The sequence below is a fragment of the Drosophila willistoni genome (genome assembly GCF_018902025.1).
Source record: "Drosophila willistoni isolate 14030-0811.24 chromosome XR unlocalized genomic scaffold, UCI_dwil_1.1 Seg143, whole genome shotgun sequence".
Classification (NCBI taxonomy): domain Eukaryota; kingdom Metazoa; phylum Arthropoda; class Insecta; order Diptera; family Drosophilidae; genus Drosophila; species Drosophila willistoni.
This window is the reverse complement of record NW_025814056.1, coordinates 6,544,468-6,565,253: the sequence shown is the minus strand read 5'-3', so window position 1 is coordinate 6,565,253 and position 20,786 is coordinate 6,544,468. Positions and strand designations below refer to the sequence as shown.

Here is a 20,786-nt window from a genome sequence, read left to right as displayed (position 1 = left end):
GCCAACAACAATAACAAAAACGACAACAGCAACAACTATGTAAAGTAAACATTTTAATTAAGAAAAAAGCCAAACATCAACTTTTGTGCAGGTAAAAAGGTAAAGTTCACTTCGCGCTTGCTTTTGCTCTCATATAATTAAATACAAATAACAATTAAGAAATATGTATGTAAGTATATACATACATATAGAATGAATATACATAAAGTCGACAGACTTGCAACGAACGATATGGCAAAACATAATTTAAGTTTTTTAATTAAAAAACGCTCTAGCAACTTTGCCATGAGAAATAGCGACAATTTTATGAATTGAGACATTAATTGTCAACGTCCATGAATAACGCTGATGGCCGGCTGCCTAGCCTAACCAATGTGATGGGGATTAGACTCGATATTTTTTCTCATTACCTTTTTTTTTTATTTCGCTTTTCGAAATTTATTTGGAGCTGTCAATTTGCCGCCTGTCACATGAAATTGTCCAAAAATTGTTGATATGCAAATCAAAGTTGTTGCTATTAATTTTTTTCGTTTGGTCTCTGGCTGTCTCCCTCTCTCTCTCCCTCTCTCTCTCCCTTTCTCTCTCTGTCTATCTGTTTTTTTAGTTTGTCGATTGAAAATAATTTTAATATTTAATTGACAGTTGTTGTTGTTGTTGAAATGGTGGAGAAAACATTGCTACCAATTCCATTAGAGCAAGTTGTCAACGGGAACTGATCTAAAATAATATTTGATACCCTATAAAAAAAGGTGTAAGGCGAGCCTATTGTAAATTATGATCTGTACAGAAAATTGAAAGAACTTTTAAGAGTTTTCCTACGAAAATGAAACAAACTGAAACTGAACTAAGTAATCAAATATGATTCCTTTTGCTAGTGACAGAAAGGTTAAGTTAATTTGTTTAGTTTACTTCTAAGTAAGAAAACGTTTCGTTTTTCAAAAGACATAAGGATGGGCAACAAATTGCCCCAAACTATATAAAACCAAACTAACCAACCAAATGAATATAGAAATGATGAAAAAGAACAAGTTCTAGTAATAACGAATAGTTACTTCTTTTGTTAAGCAAATTGAACTAGTTCAAATTCAACTTATTACAGGGAATGATTTGAGTCGGATCCATAGAAAAATCAAATTTTCATTTGCATTCTATATCAATTTAGCTGACATATTGCACATTTTAATGACAGAAAAGAAACCAAAAGCAACAACAACTAGGATAAGTATAATGTCATTTCACTGATGATCATAATATATACATACATATGTATGCACACATATTATATTCCCAATGGTTTATACATATACAACTGCAATTCATAACGACTACCTACAAATTCAATATTCAATCTCCTGTTTTATGGTTTGTTTTTGCCTCTTGCTTTTTTGGGCGTGTTTGTTGGTCTTTTTTTTGCCTTTTTTTTTTTTGTCTGCCGCCTCACTTAATGGCAACATGTTTTACAACATTATTAGACAGGCGTCGGAGCTATGCCAAAAAAAAAATTCAAACCCGCTGCTTCCGCTTTGCCCACCAAACGAATGGAGAGGGGAGGGGGGCCCAGCCAAAATTTTAATTACCAATATTTCCAGGTGTCGTATCGACAACCCACACCGTTTCGTTATTTGGGGGGCAACATTTTGCATTTTATGACAGGCCGCGAAATGGATTTACATATACATGTATGTATTTATGTATGTATGTGGGCTTACATATATTTTTCAGAATGGGAATATAGCCAACTTTATATGGTGGCTGTTGGCTAATTAGCGTTTTTGGGTGACAAACATTTCTAAATGGCTTGTAATTGGCAAACATTTTGTATAACCCATTGATTTATTAATTTCATGCGATTTAATTGAATTGTTGTCATTGCGGTCAGTTTTGTGTGGTAAAGGGGTGGGGGATGAGGAGGGGCCTAAGCCTCTTAAATGCCAATCTTATTGAAAATTCCTACGAAAATGTCTTGTGCCAGACACACACAAACACACACACACAGAGATTAGGGAAGGGGAAGTGAAGGGTGTCAAAAGGTTGGTCTACTTATCAGCTTAGAATGTGGCGAAATTGATGGTTAAGACTTTAAACATTGAATATAAACATTTGATTAGATAAGTTTTACAATAATTTGTTTTGGGTGATTTTTTCTTTTTCCTTTGTTTCTTTTTTGGTTTTGATGATGAATGATGAGTGTATGCATTAGAGTGGCTCAACACAACTAATAAGTTTTGCCTAAAAGACAATCAAGAGGCTCTGTTCGTCGATAATTAAGCAATAATACAAAACCATTTTATGTCTATCGTAAAATTTAATGAATTTTTATGACAACAAATTCCCCGCGCATCCTTTTCATTAGGATTACATTTTTTGTTTAACATTTTAATGGCCTGACAGATGCAACATGGAGTAGCAGCATTCAGCCAATCAACGCCATGCATAGTTACTATGTAATTCTTTATGTAAATTTTGTAAATGTCATGCAAATTGAATTAACAAAGTATAAGTTACCAGGTAGTTGACGCAAAATGATGAAAAATGAATTCTGCGAGGCTATGAATAATATTAATCATGGGTATTAAATAAATTTCACTAAATAATGCTTCAACTTGTCATTGTACAAATAATACCCTCAATTTATCTCTTATACACAATTGTTTGATTTAAGCCAAAAAGGGAATAAATAAAATCCTGACTTTGAAATATCTTGTATAATTATAATTTTTCCTTTTCGCCTGCTCTCTGTTTGCCAACTTCAATTAGGATCTTTCTTTGATTGTACCTTCTATATATATATATACTATATATATATTCATTAGTCTTTGTCTGGACAATTTTTTGGGGTGTTAACCCGCATCATTAACAATTCTGTTTTCACACTTAGCCATGAGACCGCCCCAACATTGTTACCTTCTGGTCATTGGCCCTAACCATCTTTTTGGTGAATTTTTTTTTTTTTCTTTAGACTGTTTTACAGTTTTCTTTTGTATTTTCGGTATTCTTTTTTTTAAGCCTTGGGGCGCCAAAAAAAAGAAGCGGAACGCAAATCATATTAATTTGAATTAATGAATTTAATTGCTACAAATTAGTCGAAGAGAGAGAGAGAGAGAGAAAGAGACCACCATCAAAGCGGCCAACATTTAAGATATGTGTATAAATAGATAGCTATAGATGGAAGGTTACATACGATATCTATATGGGTTTATAATGATCAGAGCCGTTAGCATTTGGCAAGTTTGTTCTCTCACTGTAATTATTTAAATTGCTATGCAAAACTAATTCCCCAAAAGTCCATAGCCCAGCATCGATGGCGATAATAAGGCAAAATTATTATATTACATTCTTTGAAAAATGACATTAGCCGAATGGATCACGTTCACAATGAATTTAGCGTCAACAACAACGAAAAAAACAACACAGAAGTCAAACAAATGAAAAAAAAATGTAATAAAAAAGCCGCACAAGTGACAGCAAAAAAGTAATAACAAGTCGAAATCGGAGTACTCTAAAATATTGAAATTGAATGAGATGTGTAATGAGTAAAACCCTTTCCCATTAGATGTCTATACAAGGATTGAAACTCTATTTGTTTAATTATTAGAAACAAATGGTGAACAATCGATATCAGCTAATTAGAAAGTTGTTCAGAATTAATTATTTAAATGTCTTAAGTGATAAACAATAAAAACAATTTAACAAGGATATATGTATGTACATATGTTTAGAAAACAGAGCTCAAATGGACTGTTCTTGTTAGTATTGTTTCTACCTCCTGTTGTGGCAATTGCATAGTAGCCATACCAACAAGCTAACTGAAACTGAAACTAAAGCTGAAATTGATGCCAAAGCTGAAGCTGTAGTTGAGACAGTGGCAAATGTGGCATCAGTAATAGCAGTAGCAACATGTTGTTGTTTCTGTCGTTGTTGTTGTTGTTGCTGGTCTCTCATGTAGTCAATGTAGCGACAACATTCGCGGTATCTCAGACAGCATATCAGTTGCTGCGACTGCAAATGCTCTACCACATGGCTCACACACGCTTCCACGCTTTTTGCTTGTCTCTCTTCATTTCATTTCTCCTTCTTTTCTTTTCTTTTCTTTTTTTTGTCATCATCGTTGTCGTCGTCATTGCAATAATCATCATTATCATCATCATCATCATCATTATTATCATCATCATCCTTGTCATTGGCAGCCATTTTAGCTACCGGTTTTACGCGTCAAAGTGCGCGCATAACTTTTGCCGCATGCCGCATTCAACGCACAAAATTGTTGTGGTTGTTCTTGTTGTTGTTGTTATCGTTGTTGTTGTCCTGCAAGTTGCCCTGGCCAACAACTACGATTGTCGTTTCTTCATTACACATTGCCTTTTGTTTGAATTTCACTACAAGTGTGATTTTCGAGTCACTCAACTTAAGCAAAGTGATGGCAACTCTTAACTTTTTACTATATAAATTTGATCAATCTTACTACAAAATTAAGACATTTTTAGCCATTATTCTAATATCTGGAGTGTAATACAACATGGCGTATGCGTGATCTAAGATAAAACTACTATATAAGACTTCTAAATAATGTTATTATGTCGATATCCATAGATATTAAAGATATATAGAATTTTATTGGGTTAAAAATATTACAACACGTCGTATGAATAACATTAATTTCCTACACAAATTCTTCTTTCTTCTTCGAAATTTTCGAAAAGAAGCTTTATAGTTTTCTTCCTCTACAATTTAAGTGTATTTTGGTATTCGGCTTAAGTTTTCAATTAAAGAAAATTTCATTGGTTTACGTTTATGAATTCCCGGCCAGAGCAAACTTTAGTCCATTTTGCTGTCGGTCGTCGTCTCGTATGTGACTTGCATGCCAGGGGTATGAATTGGCTTGGATTTGGCTTTGGCTTTAGCTTTTGCCATTTCATTTCATTCTCTTTTCATTTTCATTCAAGTTGTGAGATGATTGCTGTCAGGGTAACCTTTATGGTTAGCAGTTGGAGTATTTTAAGATGCTTATACAGATTATTGCCAAAGCAAATTTACTTAAATTCTGCACTTGCATAATATATACGTGTACATATAAATGTGTGTATATACATATTTTCTTATTTTTTAGCTGACTCAAAACACATTTAATGCATTTTATCTGCAAAAACTATCTGGGAAAACTTTACCTCTCTCGTTCTCTTTTGTTCTGCATTCGCCTTCGTATTCTATGTGCATATATAATATAAATCATTCATAGCCAAGTCCACTTTTTTATGCCATTCCCGATAAGTCCCACTCTTTTCTTTCCTCTTTCTCTGACTTAGCCTCTGTCTCTTTTCTTTGTACCCTACTCTCTTCTGTGTGCTCAATTTCCAATGCCAACTAATGCAACTTGGACTTGGATAAATTATGTTAATTTCATAGCCAGTTGGTTGGTTGGTTTCTTTTTCTTTAGCATTCTCGTTTACCCGCTCCTCTCTTCTTAGCTCTACTGAGCTTCTTAATAACTTGACAAATGGTAGAAAAATGCGGCACTTGGTCGACTTACAACAACTCGAACTCAACTCCGTGGCATATAATTTTGCGCAAAAGCGCAACAAATTGTTAATTTTCTTTTCTTTTAACATTCTCGACGCTTTCTGGCTTCTTCTCCTTTCATCTCTTTGGTTATATTCTTCTTCTTTTCTCGACTTAATTTGCATATTTTTGTGCCAGTTTTAAAAATGAAATAATTGTTGCAAGCAACAACAACAACAACAACAACAAAATATGATAATAAATGCCTAGACAAACTGTAGCTAATTTTTTACAAAAACCAGAGGGCCGGGGCTAACTTCGACCGCGTCAAAGTTTGTATACCCTTGCAACTTTTTTGGTAAGTTTTTCCTTACCTATAGCCACATCAAAGTGGAAAAACGTTTAATCTAAAAGGGCTAATGTGTCCGAAAGAACGGCCTACAATCTTATCATAGGAAATAATGAAGATATTAATCAAAGTCACTGTTTTCCACCGATCGTTCCTATGGGAGCTATATGATATAGCTACCCGATCTTTATCAAATTCGGCACAGTCATTAACAGATATATTAAACTAACAAATGTTTATTTTAAAAGCAATCGCGTCAAAAGTAACGAAGTTATTGACAAAAGTCGCTGTTTTCGAAAGATCGTTCCTATGGGAGCTATATGATATAGTAACCCGATCTTGATCAAATTTGGCATAGTCGTTTATATATGTAATTAACTTAACTATATTAAATTTCATGATAATAGATCAGAAAATAACGAAGTTATTAAGAAAAGTCACTGTTCGTGACTTTGCCATTTGTATGGGAGCTATATGATATAGTGATCCGATCCGGCTGAATCCGAGATATACAACGCCTGCAGTATATACAAGCCTACATGCAAAATTTCAGCTCTGTAGCTCTTTCGGTCTAGGAGGAGTTTGCGTTGATCCAGACGGACGGACGGACGGACGGACGGACATGGCGATTTGAACTCGTCTCGTCGTGCTGATCAAGAATATATATACTTTATATGGTCGGAGATGCTTCCTTCTATGCGTTGCACACTTTTGACCAAAATTAATATACCCTTTTTGCAAGGGTATAAAAAGAATTAAGAAAACCATTTTAGGACACCAACACCGAGACGTTTAATACACTATATCGTGCTTTTTTTTATTTTTTTTTTTGGAAAATCTAATTTAATAATATTATTATGAAAAAAATTAATGTTACATAGATTTTAAAAAACAAATCAAAACCTTTTTCTAACAGAAAAAAAGTAACAAGCATGAACTATGAAATATACCTTTAAATAGTTAATAAGTCAAAAAACAAACTTAGTCTAACTAATCGAATAGTTTTCTTTTCGCTTTTTAATTTGTCATATTTTTGTAGATTCCTTCTTCAGATTGTGTTAAAAGAAAATTCACATCTAAATTAACATCTCCTTCTAAAAAATTGTTTTCTACTTTTCTTTTTAGTAAAAGTCTCTTATGAATGTCAAATTCGAAATATCAGTATGGAGTTTGCAGACTAAATTTAATAGCTCTAGCTCTTAAAGCATTTACTAAATACATTAACTAAATATATTGCACTTAAAACTATATGAGAACTACATGAATTTTGTTCAATAATCCAGCCAAAAGACTTGTTTCCCTCTTGTGCATTATAATAACAATAGCAATAATATTGACCTTTTAGGATCAGTTTTGCCCATAGAAACATTATGTAGGTTAATGTTTTTAATATGCTATGAAATATTTTGCCTTGATTTATACTTTTTAATATAAATACAAACATATGTATATTTCAAGTTGTGAATCGAAACGGCAAAATTATTGTTCAACTTGTTGAAATTGCAAACGATTTCATTTTCTAGTTGATTTGATTAAGATTCTCGAGTCAAGTTTTTCATAAGCTTATTTGCTCTCTGGCTTAATCAGAAGAAGAAGTCACAGAACTATTTATTTGCTAGAGAGCTTTGTTTCGTCTCTTTGTTTCATTTGTATGCGAAACGCATGTCAATGGTTTTCTGTGTGTATGTGTGTGTGTGTGTGTGTGTTTGTTTGTGTGTCGAAGGCATTTAAGATAAATTAAATGCACAGACACTACAACAACAGCAACAACAACAAAACGACAAAAGAAAAAAAATCTCTTCGAGACACATTTATGCTAGCCACCGCCAGGTGGATAATGGGGCTGATGGGGCGGATGGTTGATGATTCATAGGCAAAAAGGGAAATCCATCAAATGAGCTGCCAACGTTTAACGCAGTCAATACAAATTGGTAGCTTCCCGTTTTCGGCTGTTCGTTTATTTACTTGACACAAGAGACAAGACTGAAGAAGAAAAAGTGTTTGTTGTACGCCCAGGAGGAAGATTGGAGTTGACTAAAGGGGAGTGAAGGGAAATACTACTGCTGCTGCTGCTGCTATATACCTCCTATCTGGTGAGCATTATTCAATGTTTTGCAGCAAAACGTGCGCAAATTACAAATTCAATGCACGTAGCTGACGGCGTAGCTTGTGGAGCCTTGGTGAGAAGGCTCTTCGCTCTGGTCGCTTTAGGTTCGATGCTTCGGTCTCCGGTCTATGTTTACTCAAGCAACAGCTTTTCTCTTCTCACTCTATTATTCTCTCGCTTGCTCTCTCTCATTGTTTGTCACACTCTCTCTCTCTCCATCTCTTTCCCTCTGTCTCTCTTTTCTCTCACACCCAACTGACGACACATTAAAATAATGTATTTTTAAATTTAACATTAATTGTCGTTGAATGGTTTCTGTATAGAGTTGGAGGTCTTGGGCTTGAGCCTGGTTCCTTTGCTTTCCAATGCCTGTTCCTTTCCATTTACCGTTCGCTTTTCGTTCACATTGGGGGTACCACTCAAGGAGTGCCGCCTGCTCTGTCCGTCCATTCGTCTGTCTTTCTGTCTGTGGAGTGCATTAAGTCATCATTTTGGTTTTTCTTATTTTCCCTACTGCTGCTCTGCTGGTTGCTTCTTCTTTTGGTTCGGTTTGGTTTCAGGCAAAGATTTTTTCATAAATCGTTTGGCTCTGCCTTTTAATGTTTTTTTTTTCTCTCATTTTTTTTTTTCTTTTTTCATTTTTATTATAATGTGAGGAGTGTTGGGAAAATATGTTTTTTATGGCTTTGGCATTTTGCATGCATTAGCGAAGAAGTGTCTGCTAGATAGAGAAGGCGGTCGGAGATCGAGGATGGCAGACAGTTTAGATGGAAGCAATTCGTATTTGCTCATCCTTTATCGATTTAAAAAAAAAAAATTGTATATATGGGGAAATTTTCTTTTAAACAATAATTTATTTTTACAACTTGAATTGCAGTTTTTATGATATTTTTTGTGTATAAACAAATCAATAAATTTGAAAGCATTAGTCTTTCGACTAACATAAAGCTCTGATAGATGACAATTGAAAATGAAAACCATCTCAATGGTCTAATGTTATCGATTAAAATCGAATAGTTATCTCTACTAAACATGAGATTTATTAATTAGACCAAACACACATCAATTAATGTGTTTCATTATCAACATTAATGTAAATACCTTATGGATTTCAGATAATTCAAATACACAAAAATATTACTGCCGCATGAATTCATCCGATGCCGAACTTATACATTTATGTTCAATTAGCATTCTCTGCTAATTTGCAATTTCCCACTTGACTGCAATAATCCGAGTGTTAAGCCAATACCTAACCACACTTTATCGAAAACGTCACTCCCACAATTGTATGGAGGCTATCTCCTCTTTCTTCAATCCTTAAATCGTCCGCCATCGACTACTACAATTCACGAAATAGCCCATCAACAATAGGCCCGGTTAATGTTTGGGCTCTTTTGCCTAAATTGTCCATGACTTTCATTCGATTTGACTAACAAGGCATAATCATGTGCTGCTGTATTTAATTACTGGCCTGGTCATATTGGAAATTGAAGTGGTTGCCGGGTCGCAAGACGGTGACAGAGTGGGGGGAGGGAAAGAGGGAGTAGGATAGATAACCAGGCGTCGCTTCCCTCTGCTACCAATTCTAATGCGCCATAATGCCAAACACAATTGAGTCATTAAGCCGCAATCTAATTAAGCCCCCAAAAATGTGAATTGAAGCCCAGAGAATGGGCCAAAGAGAAATCCTAATTCTCTTCTCTAGCATGCGCCCCTTTATTCCCTTGTTCTCCCCCTCCGCGAATTACGTTTCCTTCATCTTCTGCCAAAAATTAAAGAAACGAAACATCGACTTGAACTTGGGGTCTTGCCTTTTTTATGGCACTTTAATGTGACCATTTTAGCTGCCATTTTGTTTAACATTTCATTTTTTCGTGTTTTGCTGTTTTTTTTTTTTTATATTTTGTTGTGTTTATTTTCAAAAAAAAGATTTATTTCGTGTCTGGTTTAGACCACGTAGGTCATTAAATTGCTTAGAAATCGCGGCGAACTCAACTCACAATTTGGGCCTGTTTTCTGAAATGAACCACAAAATGACTGTGAAACGGGCGGCACGCACTGTTGCTACATGTACTTAACAGTGGGCCTAAATCGATCCAAAATTTCATATTATTTCCCTTAAATTACAAAATTTATGAAACGCACTAGTATGAAGAATAATTCTGATTGCATATAAGCTAACTATTGTTATCGAATTTATCTAATTTTTCTTATTGCGTTTGCTGATTCAACGATTTATTTTGTCTACCTTTTAGCTCATCTAAACTTTCTCAATCGAAAGATTTGAAAAGTTTTTCATAAGATTCACTTGTTCCACTGTGTCATTTCCTAGTCCATCACTTATTTCGGGTTTCATTTGGGTTAAGTTTACTTTGGTTTTTTATTCTTTATTTTTTTTGTTTTTTTTTTTTTCTGGGGCATCGTTGAAATAGATACAGTTAATGCCACAAATGATGTCTAATGACGGTTTCGTCTTACACGATGAAATTGCTTTCAGACGAAAGATGAAGGGGAAAGGGGAGGTCTCGCTTGTGGTTTGAGACTTGAAAATTTTCTTGGCTTGTGAGTCTATTAAGTGTTGGTAATTTATGATGAGATTCTCCTCCATCTGTTTTTTTTTTCTTTTTTTTTTTTGGTTTTGATGTTGGGTGATGGGTGGAGTTGGAAAGTTTAGATGAGTTCAAGGTCGAATGTCTATAAGTAGTAGGAACTTGTCGTTTTTGACAGCAGTACTCACCTTCAACTTTAGCCAGGGCCAACACGGATATCGTTTGGAGTGCGGGAACCGCCCAAGCAACCAAATGGAATAAATGTGATTTATTTTCAATTGCCTCGTGGCCCCATTTGAGGCCAGCAGCCAGGAACCAGGCGAATGCCAAGCACGACCACCAGGCAAATGCGGCCATGCAACAGAAATACAATGCCATGAATAATACGGTACAGGCGGTCGTCTGACGATGACCCTGTGAGCCGGAGAGAAGGATGTGTAAATAAAAAATGTAAAATATTCCGAGGGGGAAAATGTTTTTTTGTTTTATATGAATGTTTCTTGTTGGTCTTTTTGCACTGCTTCCTTTTTTCTTTTTTTTTGTTGATTTGTTTGGCTTACCTGCGTTATGGTGGACATCATCTGCAAGCGTCCCAATTTAACGGGCGGCGGAAATGGCTCACGGCACGAAACCGAATCGCCGGCACCCAATCCAGCCACATAGGCACATCCCACCACAAGATAGCAAACGGCGAGAAAGACAATTGCCCGCTCTGGATAACGAAAACGCGACGAGTCAATCAGAAACGTAAGCACCTGCAAAGAGAGACAGACAGATGGGAAGAGAAAAAGAGATAAAGTTGAGATATGAGTATGAATCATATTAAATATAAATTTAAATTTAATTAACACAAGTCTTTGAAGATCCGCCACAACTGGACTCGCTCGAGTCCCTTAAAAATGCATTAGGGGTACGTCTATTAAGGATCTTCTGCCTGGTCATTAGGCACTACACATTAGCTGATTGTGATTGTTGTGCTATTTATTTAACGATTTGCTCATTTCTTTCATGCGAAACTGGACAAGACTGTGCAAAAGATGGGCGGGTGTCCAAAGCGGGGAGGCAAATGACCCTAATGAGGCAAAGTCGAGTCTCTTAACATTTTATCAGTGTAGCACCAAACGAAAACCAAAGATTCTTACGTAGTTGGTGAATTCCTTAAACCACACAAAAAATAACTTTAGAAACCATTTTCGTTAAGGGCATAAACTAATGAGACATATGTTTGTACATATGTACATATGTACATACATATGCAATTCCTGTTTTCGATATTTGTACTTGCCCACTGAAAGTTGCCGTATCAATAAACTTTAGAGTTGCCAGACAAAAATTTAAACAGGGTTGAATGCAGATTAGACGATAACAGGGAAGTAGTTCCATGTACTCATGAGTTCGCAATAATGAACCAGAGTTCGCAGAACTAGTTCAGCCAAAACCCTATAAATAGCAGTCGCTATGCCAAGAAGCCTCATTCGGTTTTACTCGTTCTGCCGTAAACATATTTTTCCTTCAAGTTTTTTTTTCATTTTTAAACACTTTAAGCGGTCACGGCCCATAACATTAGGGCCTACTAAAGTCGGCATTAAAAATTTGTTTCCTTTAAATTTTAAATCCGAACTTGGCTATTCAAGTAAAGTTCTTTCGAAGTCATTTTCCTTATTAATTTAAAGAAGCGACTAAAGAGAATCTCCTGGCCAAGTAGCTAGTGAGCTATATGAGTGTTTCCTTAGTACAATCTAAAATTATCTCTTCTCTTCATTACTAAAGGTAATCTCCTGGCCAAAAGTTGATTTATTTGACGTGATTGTTTCCTTATTATTACCTCCGCATCATGTTATATCTAAAACTTTATAACTACTGTAGTCTGCGTAGACAAATAATAAAAAAATTTCAACCGATTTCAACCCAATTGCCAGACCGGTCCGCTCTTACTTTGACCGGAGTAATACCAATGCAAAACCTTGTTATCCTCAGGCTCTAAAAGCATAATACCGCAAAATTACTGTCTTAATATGTTTCTATATTTTTGTTTTTTTTTAAACTGACATTTTTGGAATACTAATGCCTGTAAATTTGTCCAGAAGCAAACTAAGTTTGGCATCTCCAATGTTTTTATATAAAAAATAAAAGTGTATTTGGAAGCTATGCACAGATTTTTGTCGAAAGGTATTTGTTCTTCTTTTTCTTCTTTTTTTACAATTTTTGTTTACTTAATATGGAACGGTAAGAGCCGTTAATTTTGGACCGATGTAAGTGTCTTTTTGGACTTATTGTTAGTATGAATAAAATTTCCAAAATATTTTCCTTTGGCGTTTTGTTTGAATCGCTTGCCATGGTGCAAAGCTGCGTTTCTCCATGGTTCGATCTTTATAATCCGATTTTTTTTATCTAGGCATCATTTTAAAAAAAACTTGACGCGAGGCTTGAAATGTAGATTTTTGACCATCCATAAATCGACAGAAGATTGTTGTATGTAGATGGGTACTTTATGTAAACTTATTTTTGCAAGAATGAGAATGCGAATTTAAATTCCCCTACATAAAATCCTTAAGTTTAACGAATTGACCGTCTTGGTGTGTCGAACCAGTTACTCATAAATGGGCAAAGTGAAATATTGTGGTTCATAATTATGAGCTAGAACATAGAACTAGTTCAGCGAAAACGCTATAAATAGCTGTCGCTTTGCCAAGAAGCCTCATTCGGTTTTACTCGTTCTGCCGTAAACATATTTTTCCTTCTAATTCTTTTTTCATTTTTAAACACTTTAAGCGGTCACGGCCCATAACATTAGGGCCTACTAAAGTCGGCATTAAAAATTTGTTTCCTTTAAATTTTAAATCCGAACTTGGCTATTCAAGTAAAGTTCTTTCGAAGTCATTTTCCTTATTAATTTAAAGAAGCGACTAAAGAGAATCTCCTGGCCAAGTAGCTAGTGAGCTATATGAGTGTTTCCTTAGTACAATCTAAAATTATCTCTTCTCTTCATTACTAAAGGTAATCTCCTGGCCAAAAGTTGATTTATTTGACGTGATTGTTTCCTTATTATTACCTCCGCATCATGTTATATCTAAAACTTTATAACTACTGTAGTCTGCGTAGACAAATAATAAAAAAATTTCAACCGATTTCAACCCAATTGCCAGACCGGTCCGCTCTTACTTTGACCGGAGTAATACCAATGCAAAACCTTGTTATCCTCAGGCTCTAAAAGCATAATACCGCAAAATTACTGTCTTAATATGTTTCTATATTTTTGTTTTTTTTTAAACTGACATTTTTGGAATACTAATGCCTGTAAATTTGTCCAGAAGCAAACTAAGTTTGGCATCTCCAATGTTTTTATATAAAAAATAAAAGTGTATTTGGAAGCTATGCACAGATTTTTGTCGAAAGGTATTTGTTCTTCTTTTTCTTCTTTTTTTACAATTTTTGTTTACTTAATATGGAACGGTAAGAGCCGTTAATTTTGGACCGATGTAAGTGTCTTTTTGGACTTATTGTTAGTATGAATAAAATTTCCAAAATATTTTCCTTTGGCGTTTTGTTTGAATCGCTTGCCATGGTGCAAAGCTGCGTTTCTCCATGGTTCGATCTTTATAATCCGATTTTTTTTATCTAGGCATCATTTTAAAAAAAACTTGACGCGAGGCTTGAAATGTAGATTTTTGACCATCCATAAATCGACAGAAGATTGTTGTATGTAGATGGGTACTTTATGTAAACTTATTTTTGCAAGAATGAGAATGCGAATTTAAATTCCCCTACATAAAATCCTTAAGTTTAACGAATTGACCGTCTTGGTGTGTCGAACCAGTTACTCATAAATGGGCAAAGTGAAATATTGTGGTTCATAATTATGAGCTAGAACATAGAACTAGTTCAGCGAAAACGCTATAAATAGCTGTCGCTTTGCCAAGAAGCCTCATTCGGTTTTACTCGTTCTGCCGTAAACATATTTTTCCTTCTAGTTTTTTTTTTTCATTTTTAAACACTAAGCGGTCATGGGCCATAACATTAGGGCCTACTAAAGTCGGCATTTAAAATTTGTTTCCTTTAAATTTTAAATCCGAACTTGGCTATTCAAGTAATGTTCTTTCGAAGTCATTTTCCTTATTAATTTAAACAAGCGAGTAAAGAGAATCTCCTGGCCAAGTAGCTAGTGAGCTATATGAGTGTTTCCTTAGTACTATCTAAAATTATCTCTTCTCTTCATTACTAAAGGTAATCTCCTGGCCAAGAGTTGAACACTTTTGACGTGATTGTTTCCTTAATATTACCTTCGCATCATGTTATATATAAAGCTTTAAAACTACTGTAGTCTGCGTAGACAAATAATAAAAAAATTTCAACCGATTTCAACCCAATTGCCAGACCGGTCCGCTCTTACTTTGACCGGAGTAATACCAATGCAAAACCTTGTTATCCTCAGGCTCTAAAAGCATAATACCGCAAAATTACTGCCTTAATATGTTTCTATATTTTTGTTTTTTTTTAAACTGACATTTTTGGAAAACTAATGCCTGTAGATTTGTCCAGAAGCAAACTAAGTTTGGCATCTCCAATGTTTTTATATAAAAAATAAAAGTGTATTTGGAAGCTATGCACAGATTTTTGTCGAAAGGTATTTGTTCTTCTTTTTCTTCTTCTTTTTTTACAATTTTTGTTTACTCAATATGGAACGGTAAGAGCCGTTAATTTTGGCGCGATGTAAGTGTCTTTTTGGACTTATTGTTAGTATGAATAAAATTTCCAAAATATTTTCCTTTGGCGTTTTGTTTGAATCGCTTGTCATGTTGCAAAACTGCGTTTCTCCATGGTTCAATCATTATAATCCGAATTTTTTATCCAGGCATCATTTTAAAAAAAAACTTGACGCGAGGCTAGAAATGTAGATTTTTGATCATCCATAAATCGACAGAAGATTGTTGTATGTAGATGGGTACTTTATGAAAACTTATTTTTGCAAGAATGAGAATGCGAATTTAAATTCCCCTACTGCGGGTGCACATAAAATCCTTAAGTTTAACGAATTGACCGTCTTGGTGTGTCGAACCAGTTACTCATAAATGGGCAAAGTGAAATATTGTGGTTCATAATTATGAGCTAGAACATAGAACTAGTTCAGCGAAAACGCTATAAATAGCTGTCGCTTTGCCAAGAAGCCTCATTCGGTTTTACTCGTTCTGCCGTAAACATATTTTTCCTTCTAATTTTTTTTTCATTTTTAAACACTTTAAGCGGTCACGGCCCATAACATTAGGGCCTACTAAAGTCGGCATTTAAAATTTGTTTCCTTTAAATTTTAAATCCGAACTTGGCTATTAAAGTAATGTTCTTTCGAAGTCGTTTTCCTTATTAATTTAATGAAGCGACTAAACAGAATCTCCTGGCCAAGTAGCTAGTGAGCTATATGAGTGTTTCCTTATTATTGCCTAAAATTATCTCTTCTCTTCATTACTAAAGGTAATCTCCTGGCCAAAAGTTGATTTATTTGACGTGATTGTTTCCTTATTATTACCTCCGCATCATGTTATATCTAAAACTTTATAACTACTGTAGTCTGCGTAGACAAATAATAAAAAAATTTCAACCGATTTCAACCCAATTGCCAGACCGGTCCGCTCTTACTTTGACCGGAGTGATACCAATGCAAGACCTCATTATCCTTAGGCTCTAAAAGCATAATACCGCAAAATTAATGCCTTAATATGTTTTTATATTTTTTGTTTTTTTAAAACTGACATTTTTGGAAAACTAATGCCCGTGGATTTTTCCAGAAGCAAACCAAGTTTGGCATCTCCAATGTTTTTATGTTAAAAATTAAAACTGTAGCTTGTTCGATTATTAAATCACATTTTTCTAATGAATGAGCTTGGGCCTTGCTACTTGTCATTTCAGATGGCCAATGAATTGACAGTTCTTGTATCTTCAATTGAAATGGCATGAAAGATTGCTGAAGTCTAATGCTGATTCCTATTTCCATTTCCAGTTTTACTTAATTGTTATGTTTTTTTTTTGATTGCAATAACTAATAGTTACACAGCTCCGATTTTTAGAAGTTTCCCTCCTTTTTTAATGAAAGTAGCAAAATATTTTACTTCCGTAAGTCGGTTGAATTGCTAGCAATAAGGCAAAACTGAGTTTTTCCAAAATTGGATCAATGTATTTCACGATTTGTTCTCCAGTCATGGCTTTTTGTCGTAATTCCTAATGTGTCGAAATCACTTATATGTTATTTACTACTGTTCTAGTTGTCCCTATTTATCTGACCAAGCGATTCTGTTTTATTTTATCATGCAAATCACAATCTAATTTTTTGAATCAAAGTTTTTTTTATGACCAGATATTGTTTGATATTTTTCTCAGATATTGTTTGCCTCAATATGCCCTATTTGAAGAAGTACTCTTTGAGAAACTACTGCATAAAATTACAAATATAACATCAATTTGTTTCTTAGCCAAGGGAACTGTATTGCTTAGACTTTTCGGAGTATATTTTACTTTAATGTAAAATGGCCAAGTTTTTCCTACTCACCTATGTTAGGTATTTATCTATGTACCTCATTGCCAACATCTGCCAACTTGCACGATTTATATATGACAACAGTAGGTGTTGCCCTAGTCAAATGGTTTTGTGCGTTTGTTTGAGCTCCGCCCGGCAATGAAATGAAATGAAATCGCAACACTTCGCAAAAACTCAAACAAGAGAAGCAAAACCATGAAATGAAACGAAGCTTCACTTGAGATACGCATAATTTCAGGGCGAGGCACTTAAAAAGAGACCCAAAGAGTCGCTGTTGCTAGTGTTTGCTGTCGTCTGTGGACGTTGTCGCTGGGTGTCGTCTATTTTGGAGAAGCATTTTCTGCTTTGTTGCCTTGCTGCTTATTTCATTTCATTTCATTTGTAGCTACATTTTCTACAGTCACACCCCACAACTACCCACCTTAACCCCTTGGAAACGCCTCTCGAAATGAGCAGCATGCGTGGAGCATAACAAATTGGGGAAAATGGGAAAATATCATCCAAGATAGAGCAGCAGCAGCAGCAGACACTCTGTGTCTTGTCATCGTCATCGTCAGCTCCCTGCAATCCTTTCTTTTTTTCTTTTTTTTTCAAAGAATTGTTTGGCATAAATAAACAATTCAATTCAATTTTTCGTCTTATTCGCTTTGCTTTTTTGTTTTTGGCTTTTTGTTGTAAGGAGTTACAAAGTGGAAGAGGAATAAATTTCACATGTAAATGAGAGACAAGCAGACAGATAGACGAGACAAAAGGCAGTGCGTAGGTGGAAATTAGATGTAAGCAAAGCAAAACCATAAAAGAAACTAAAGAAACTATAATTTAAGCCACGACAAAAGCTCGACAAATGTTGAAACTGTTAGGGGAAGAGTATGTTTTTTTTTTTTGTTGTCTTTGTATTCATGAATTATTCAAAAGGTTTCTGGATTCGTGGAGGAGAGGGTAATAATAATAATATCCAAACCGCATTATGCAATGGGAACAACTTCCCACACATTAACACACACACACACACACAGACGTACACAGAGACAAATATATAGTGTCTAACTTCACTCTGATAGTTTTGTAATGAACAAATTAAATGGCTTTGCTTAGTGAGTTCTGGGTTTGGTTTTGGTTTCAAAATGGTAATGAATTTATTTAAATGGCGCGTAATCAACCAAGGCGGGATGAAGATGAATATACACACAGAGAGAGATAGAGAGAGAGAGGGAAAAAGAGGAGGGAAGACATAAAATGTTCTATGTTCATTTTCTATTTCTACATACATACATACTTAAATATACATTGTGTGGGTTAAGAATTGTGTTGACATTTGTTGTAATTGCTTTGTAAAGGATGAAATGGATTCTCAGCTTTTTTTTTTTTATTTATTTATTTATTTATTTATTTATTTACGTCAACTAACACAGCAGTCGACGAAAAAGCTTAAGCTAAAGACAGATAGTAATTAAATAAAGAAGGTAGCTTAGCTTTATACACAACTAAACATCCCCGGCCCGGTGGAGGTGTTTTATTTGCACAAGGTGCCAGCTATGCCCCGATTCACAGCCAATGTGGCCAGGGATGAGTTGCAGCCAATCCAAGTCCAGAATATTTTCATTGGTTTCGCTGTAGATGATTAAAAAGTATAGCGCGAAGAGAAGTGACAGAAAGATGAGGAGAGATAAGGTGAGAAAGGTTGTTAAAAGATTGGCAAAGAACACGAAGAGGTTCGTGAAGAGAGTAGTTAGTCAGACATCTACTAAGGTGAATAGGAAAAAAGTTTCTGGTCCGACGTGAGGGAACACAAAAATACAGCGTATCTAGTAAATTGGTAGAAATGACTTCGCCGTTGACTAGTTTATGGAGAAAGAGAATGCCAAAAACAAGCCTACGGTTATAAAGTGAAGGAAGATTAATAAGAAGAAGTCTATCAGAATAAGAAGGTAGGCGAAGACCCGGGTCCCAATTTAGACCGCGTAGCGCAAACTTTAGGAATTGCTTCTGTACCGATTCAATACTACGCTGGTGAACATCATATTGCGGGTTCCACACTGGCGAGCAATATTCTAGAGTAGGGCGAACTAACGAAGTGTATAAAACCTTTGTTACATAGGGATCATCAAATTCTTTGGCCCAACGTTTAATGAAGCCGAGAAGGCAGCTTGCTCTGTTGACAATTGAAGAAATATGAACATTAAATGAAAGTTTAGGGTCAAACATAACGCCTAAGTCTTTGAATGATGGAACACAATCTAACAGAACAGACTTAATAGAGTAATGAGCTAGGAGCGGAGACAAACGACTGAAAGTCATAAAAGAACACTTAGAGGCATTAAGGTGTAATTTATTAACGTGGCACCAATCACAGAACGCATCGAGATCTGATTGCAAGTACTGTTGGAAAGAAGGATCATTATAGGAATAACAAATCTTGACGTCATCCGCAAACATGAGCACGCGTGAATGCGCCAAGGCCAAAGGCAAATCATTTATAAACAATGTAAATAATAGTGGGCCCAGATGACTGCCTTGGGGTACACCTGACGTAACTCGAACAGTTTTAGATATCGAGGAACGAAAAGACACCTTTTGGGTTCTGCCAATAAGATACGACTTTAACCAACCCAATAATTTTGGTGAAAAACCCATGATGTTAAGTTTCGCGAGAAGCAAAGAATGATCAACCGTATCAAAAGCCTTACTGAAGTCAGTATAAATAACATCAGTTTGACACTTTTTACGGAAGCCATGGTGTACAAGGGTAGTCAATTCTAAAAGGTTGGTAAGCGACGAACGACCTTTCATGAAACCATGCTGACAAGGAGAAATAGTGGATCTGGATAGATGTTGAAGAGAAGACGTAATAATTTTCTCAAACAGTTTAGGTATTGCCGAAAGTTTGGCAATGCCACGGTAGTTGGAAACATCCGATTTGCTACCCTTTTTAAAAAGCGGAATAATAAATGACTCCTTCCAAATATCAGGAAATCTACAAGTCTCACTCGATATAAAGAATAACCGAGCTAAAGGCTTAGATAGGGAAATAGAACACATTTTAAGGATGCAACTAGGTATATCATCAGGCCCGGGAACGAAGGAAGACTTCATAGATGACAAGCTAGAGAGAATACAGTCTTCAGTAATACTGGGAAAAAACATACAATTTAAATGTGGGATTGAAAAGGGATAGGGTGTGGGATCCGAAACAGTAGTAGAATATGTCGACTGAAAAAATTTAGCAAACAGATCTGCAATATCTAAATCATTATTAGCAGACTGGTCGTTAAGTCTGAAGGTGGAAGGTAGGACATTAGAGCGTCTTTTGGAATTGACAAAGTTGTAAAATCTTTTGGGGTTATTATAAAATTCAGCCTTACAGCGAACGAGATAATTGTTGTAGCATTGAGTATTTAAGAGACAAAATTGAGATTTGGCTATACAATAATTTGCATAGTCAAGTCGCGAACCAGTTTTTTTAAATCTTTTAAAATATCTCGATTTAATGTTACGAAGATTAGAGAGCCTACGTGTGAACCAGACTGGCGAGCTGGAGACGGTAGAGACATTCACATAAGGAACGCATTTATCAATTAGAGAATTAAGAGCAGAATAGAAAAACTTCACTGCACAATCTATATCGCAGCACTCAAATAGAAACGACCAATCAAAAGAGAAAATAAGGCTGTTAAGAAGATTGAAATTTGTTTTACGAAAACATCTACGACGAGAATTTGAGATGTTTTTAAATAAATTAGTAACGGAATTGTAAGA

At 35.2% G+C, this 20,786-nt stretch overlaps 1 protein-coding gene across 1 annotated transcript in view; it reads right to left on the bottom strand.

Moving 5' to 3' along the window:
• LOC6645254 (frizzled) overlaps positions 1–20,786 on the bottom strand; it is a 116,553-nt gene that overhangs the window by 47,579 nt on the left and 48,188 nt on the right. The window contains exons 3-4 of the mRNA XM_023177396.2: positions 11,065–11,259; positions 10,693–10,918 (exon numbers count right to left, since the gene is read on the bottom strand). Of these exons, the coding sequence (XP_023033164.1) occupies positions 10,693–10,918; positions 11,065–11,259 (421 nt within the window). The remainder of the gene's footprint in view (positions 1–10,692; positions 10,919–11,064; positions 11,260–20,786) is intronic.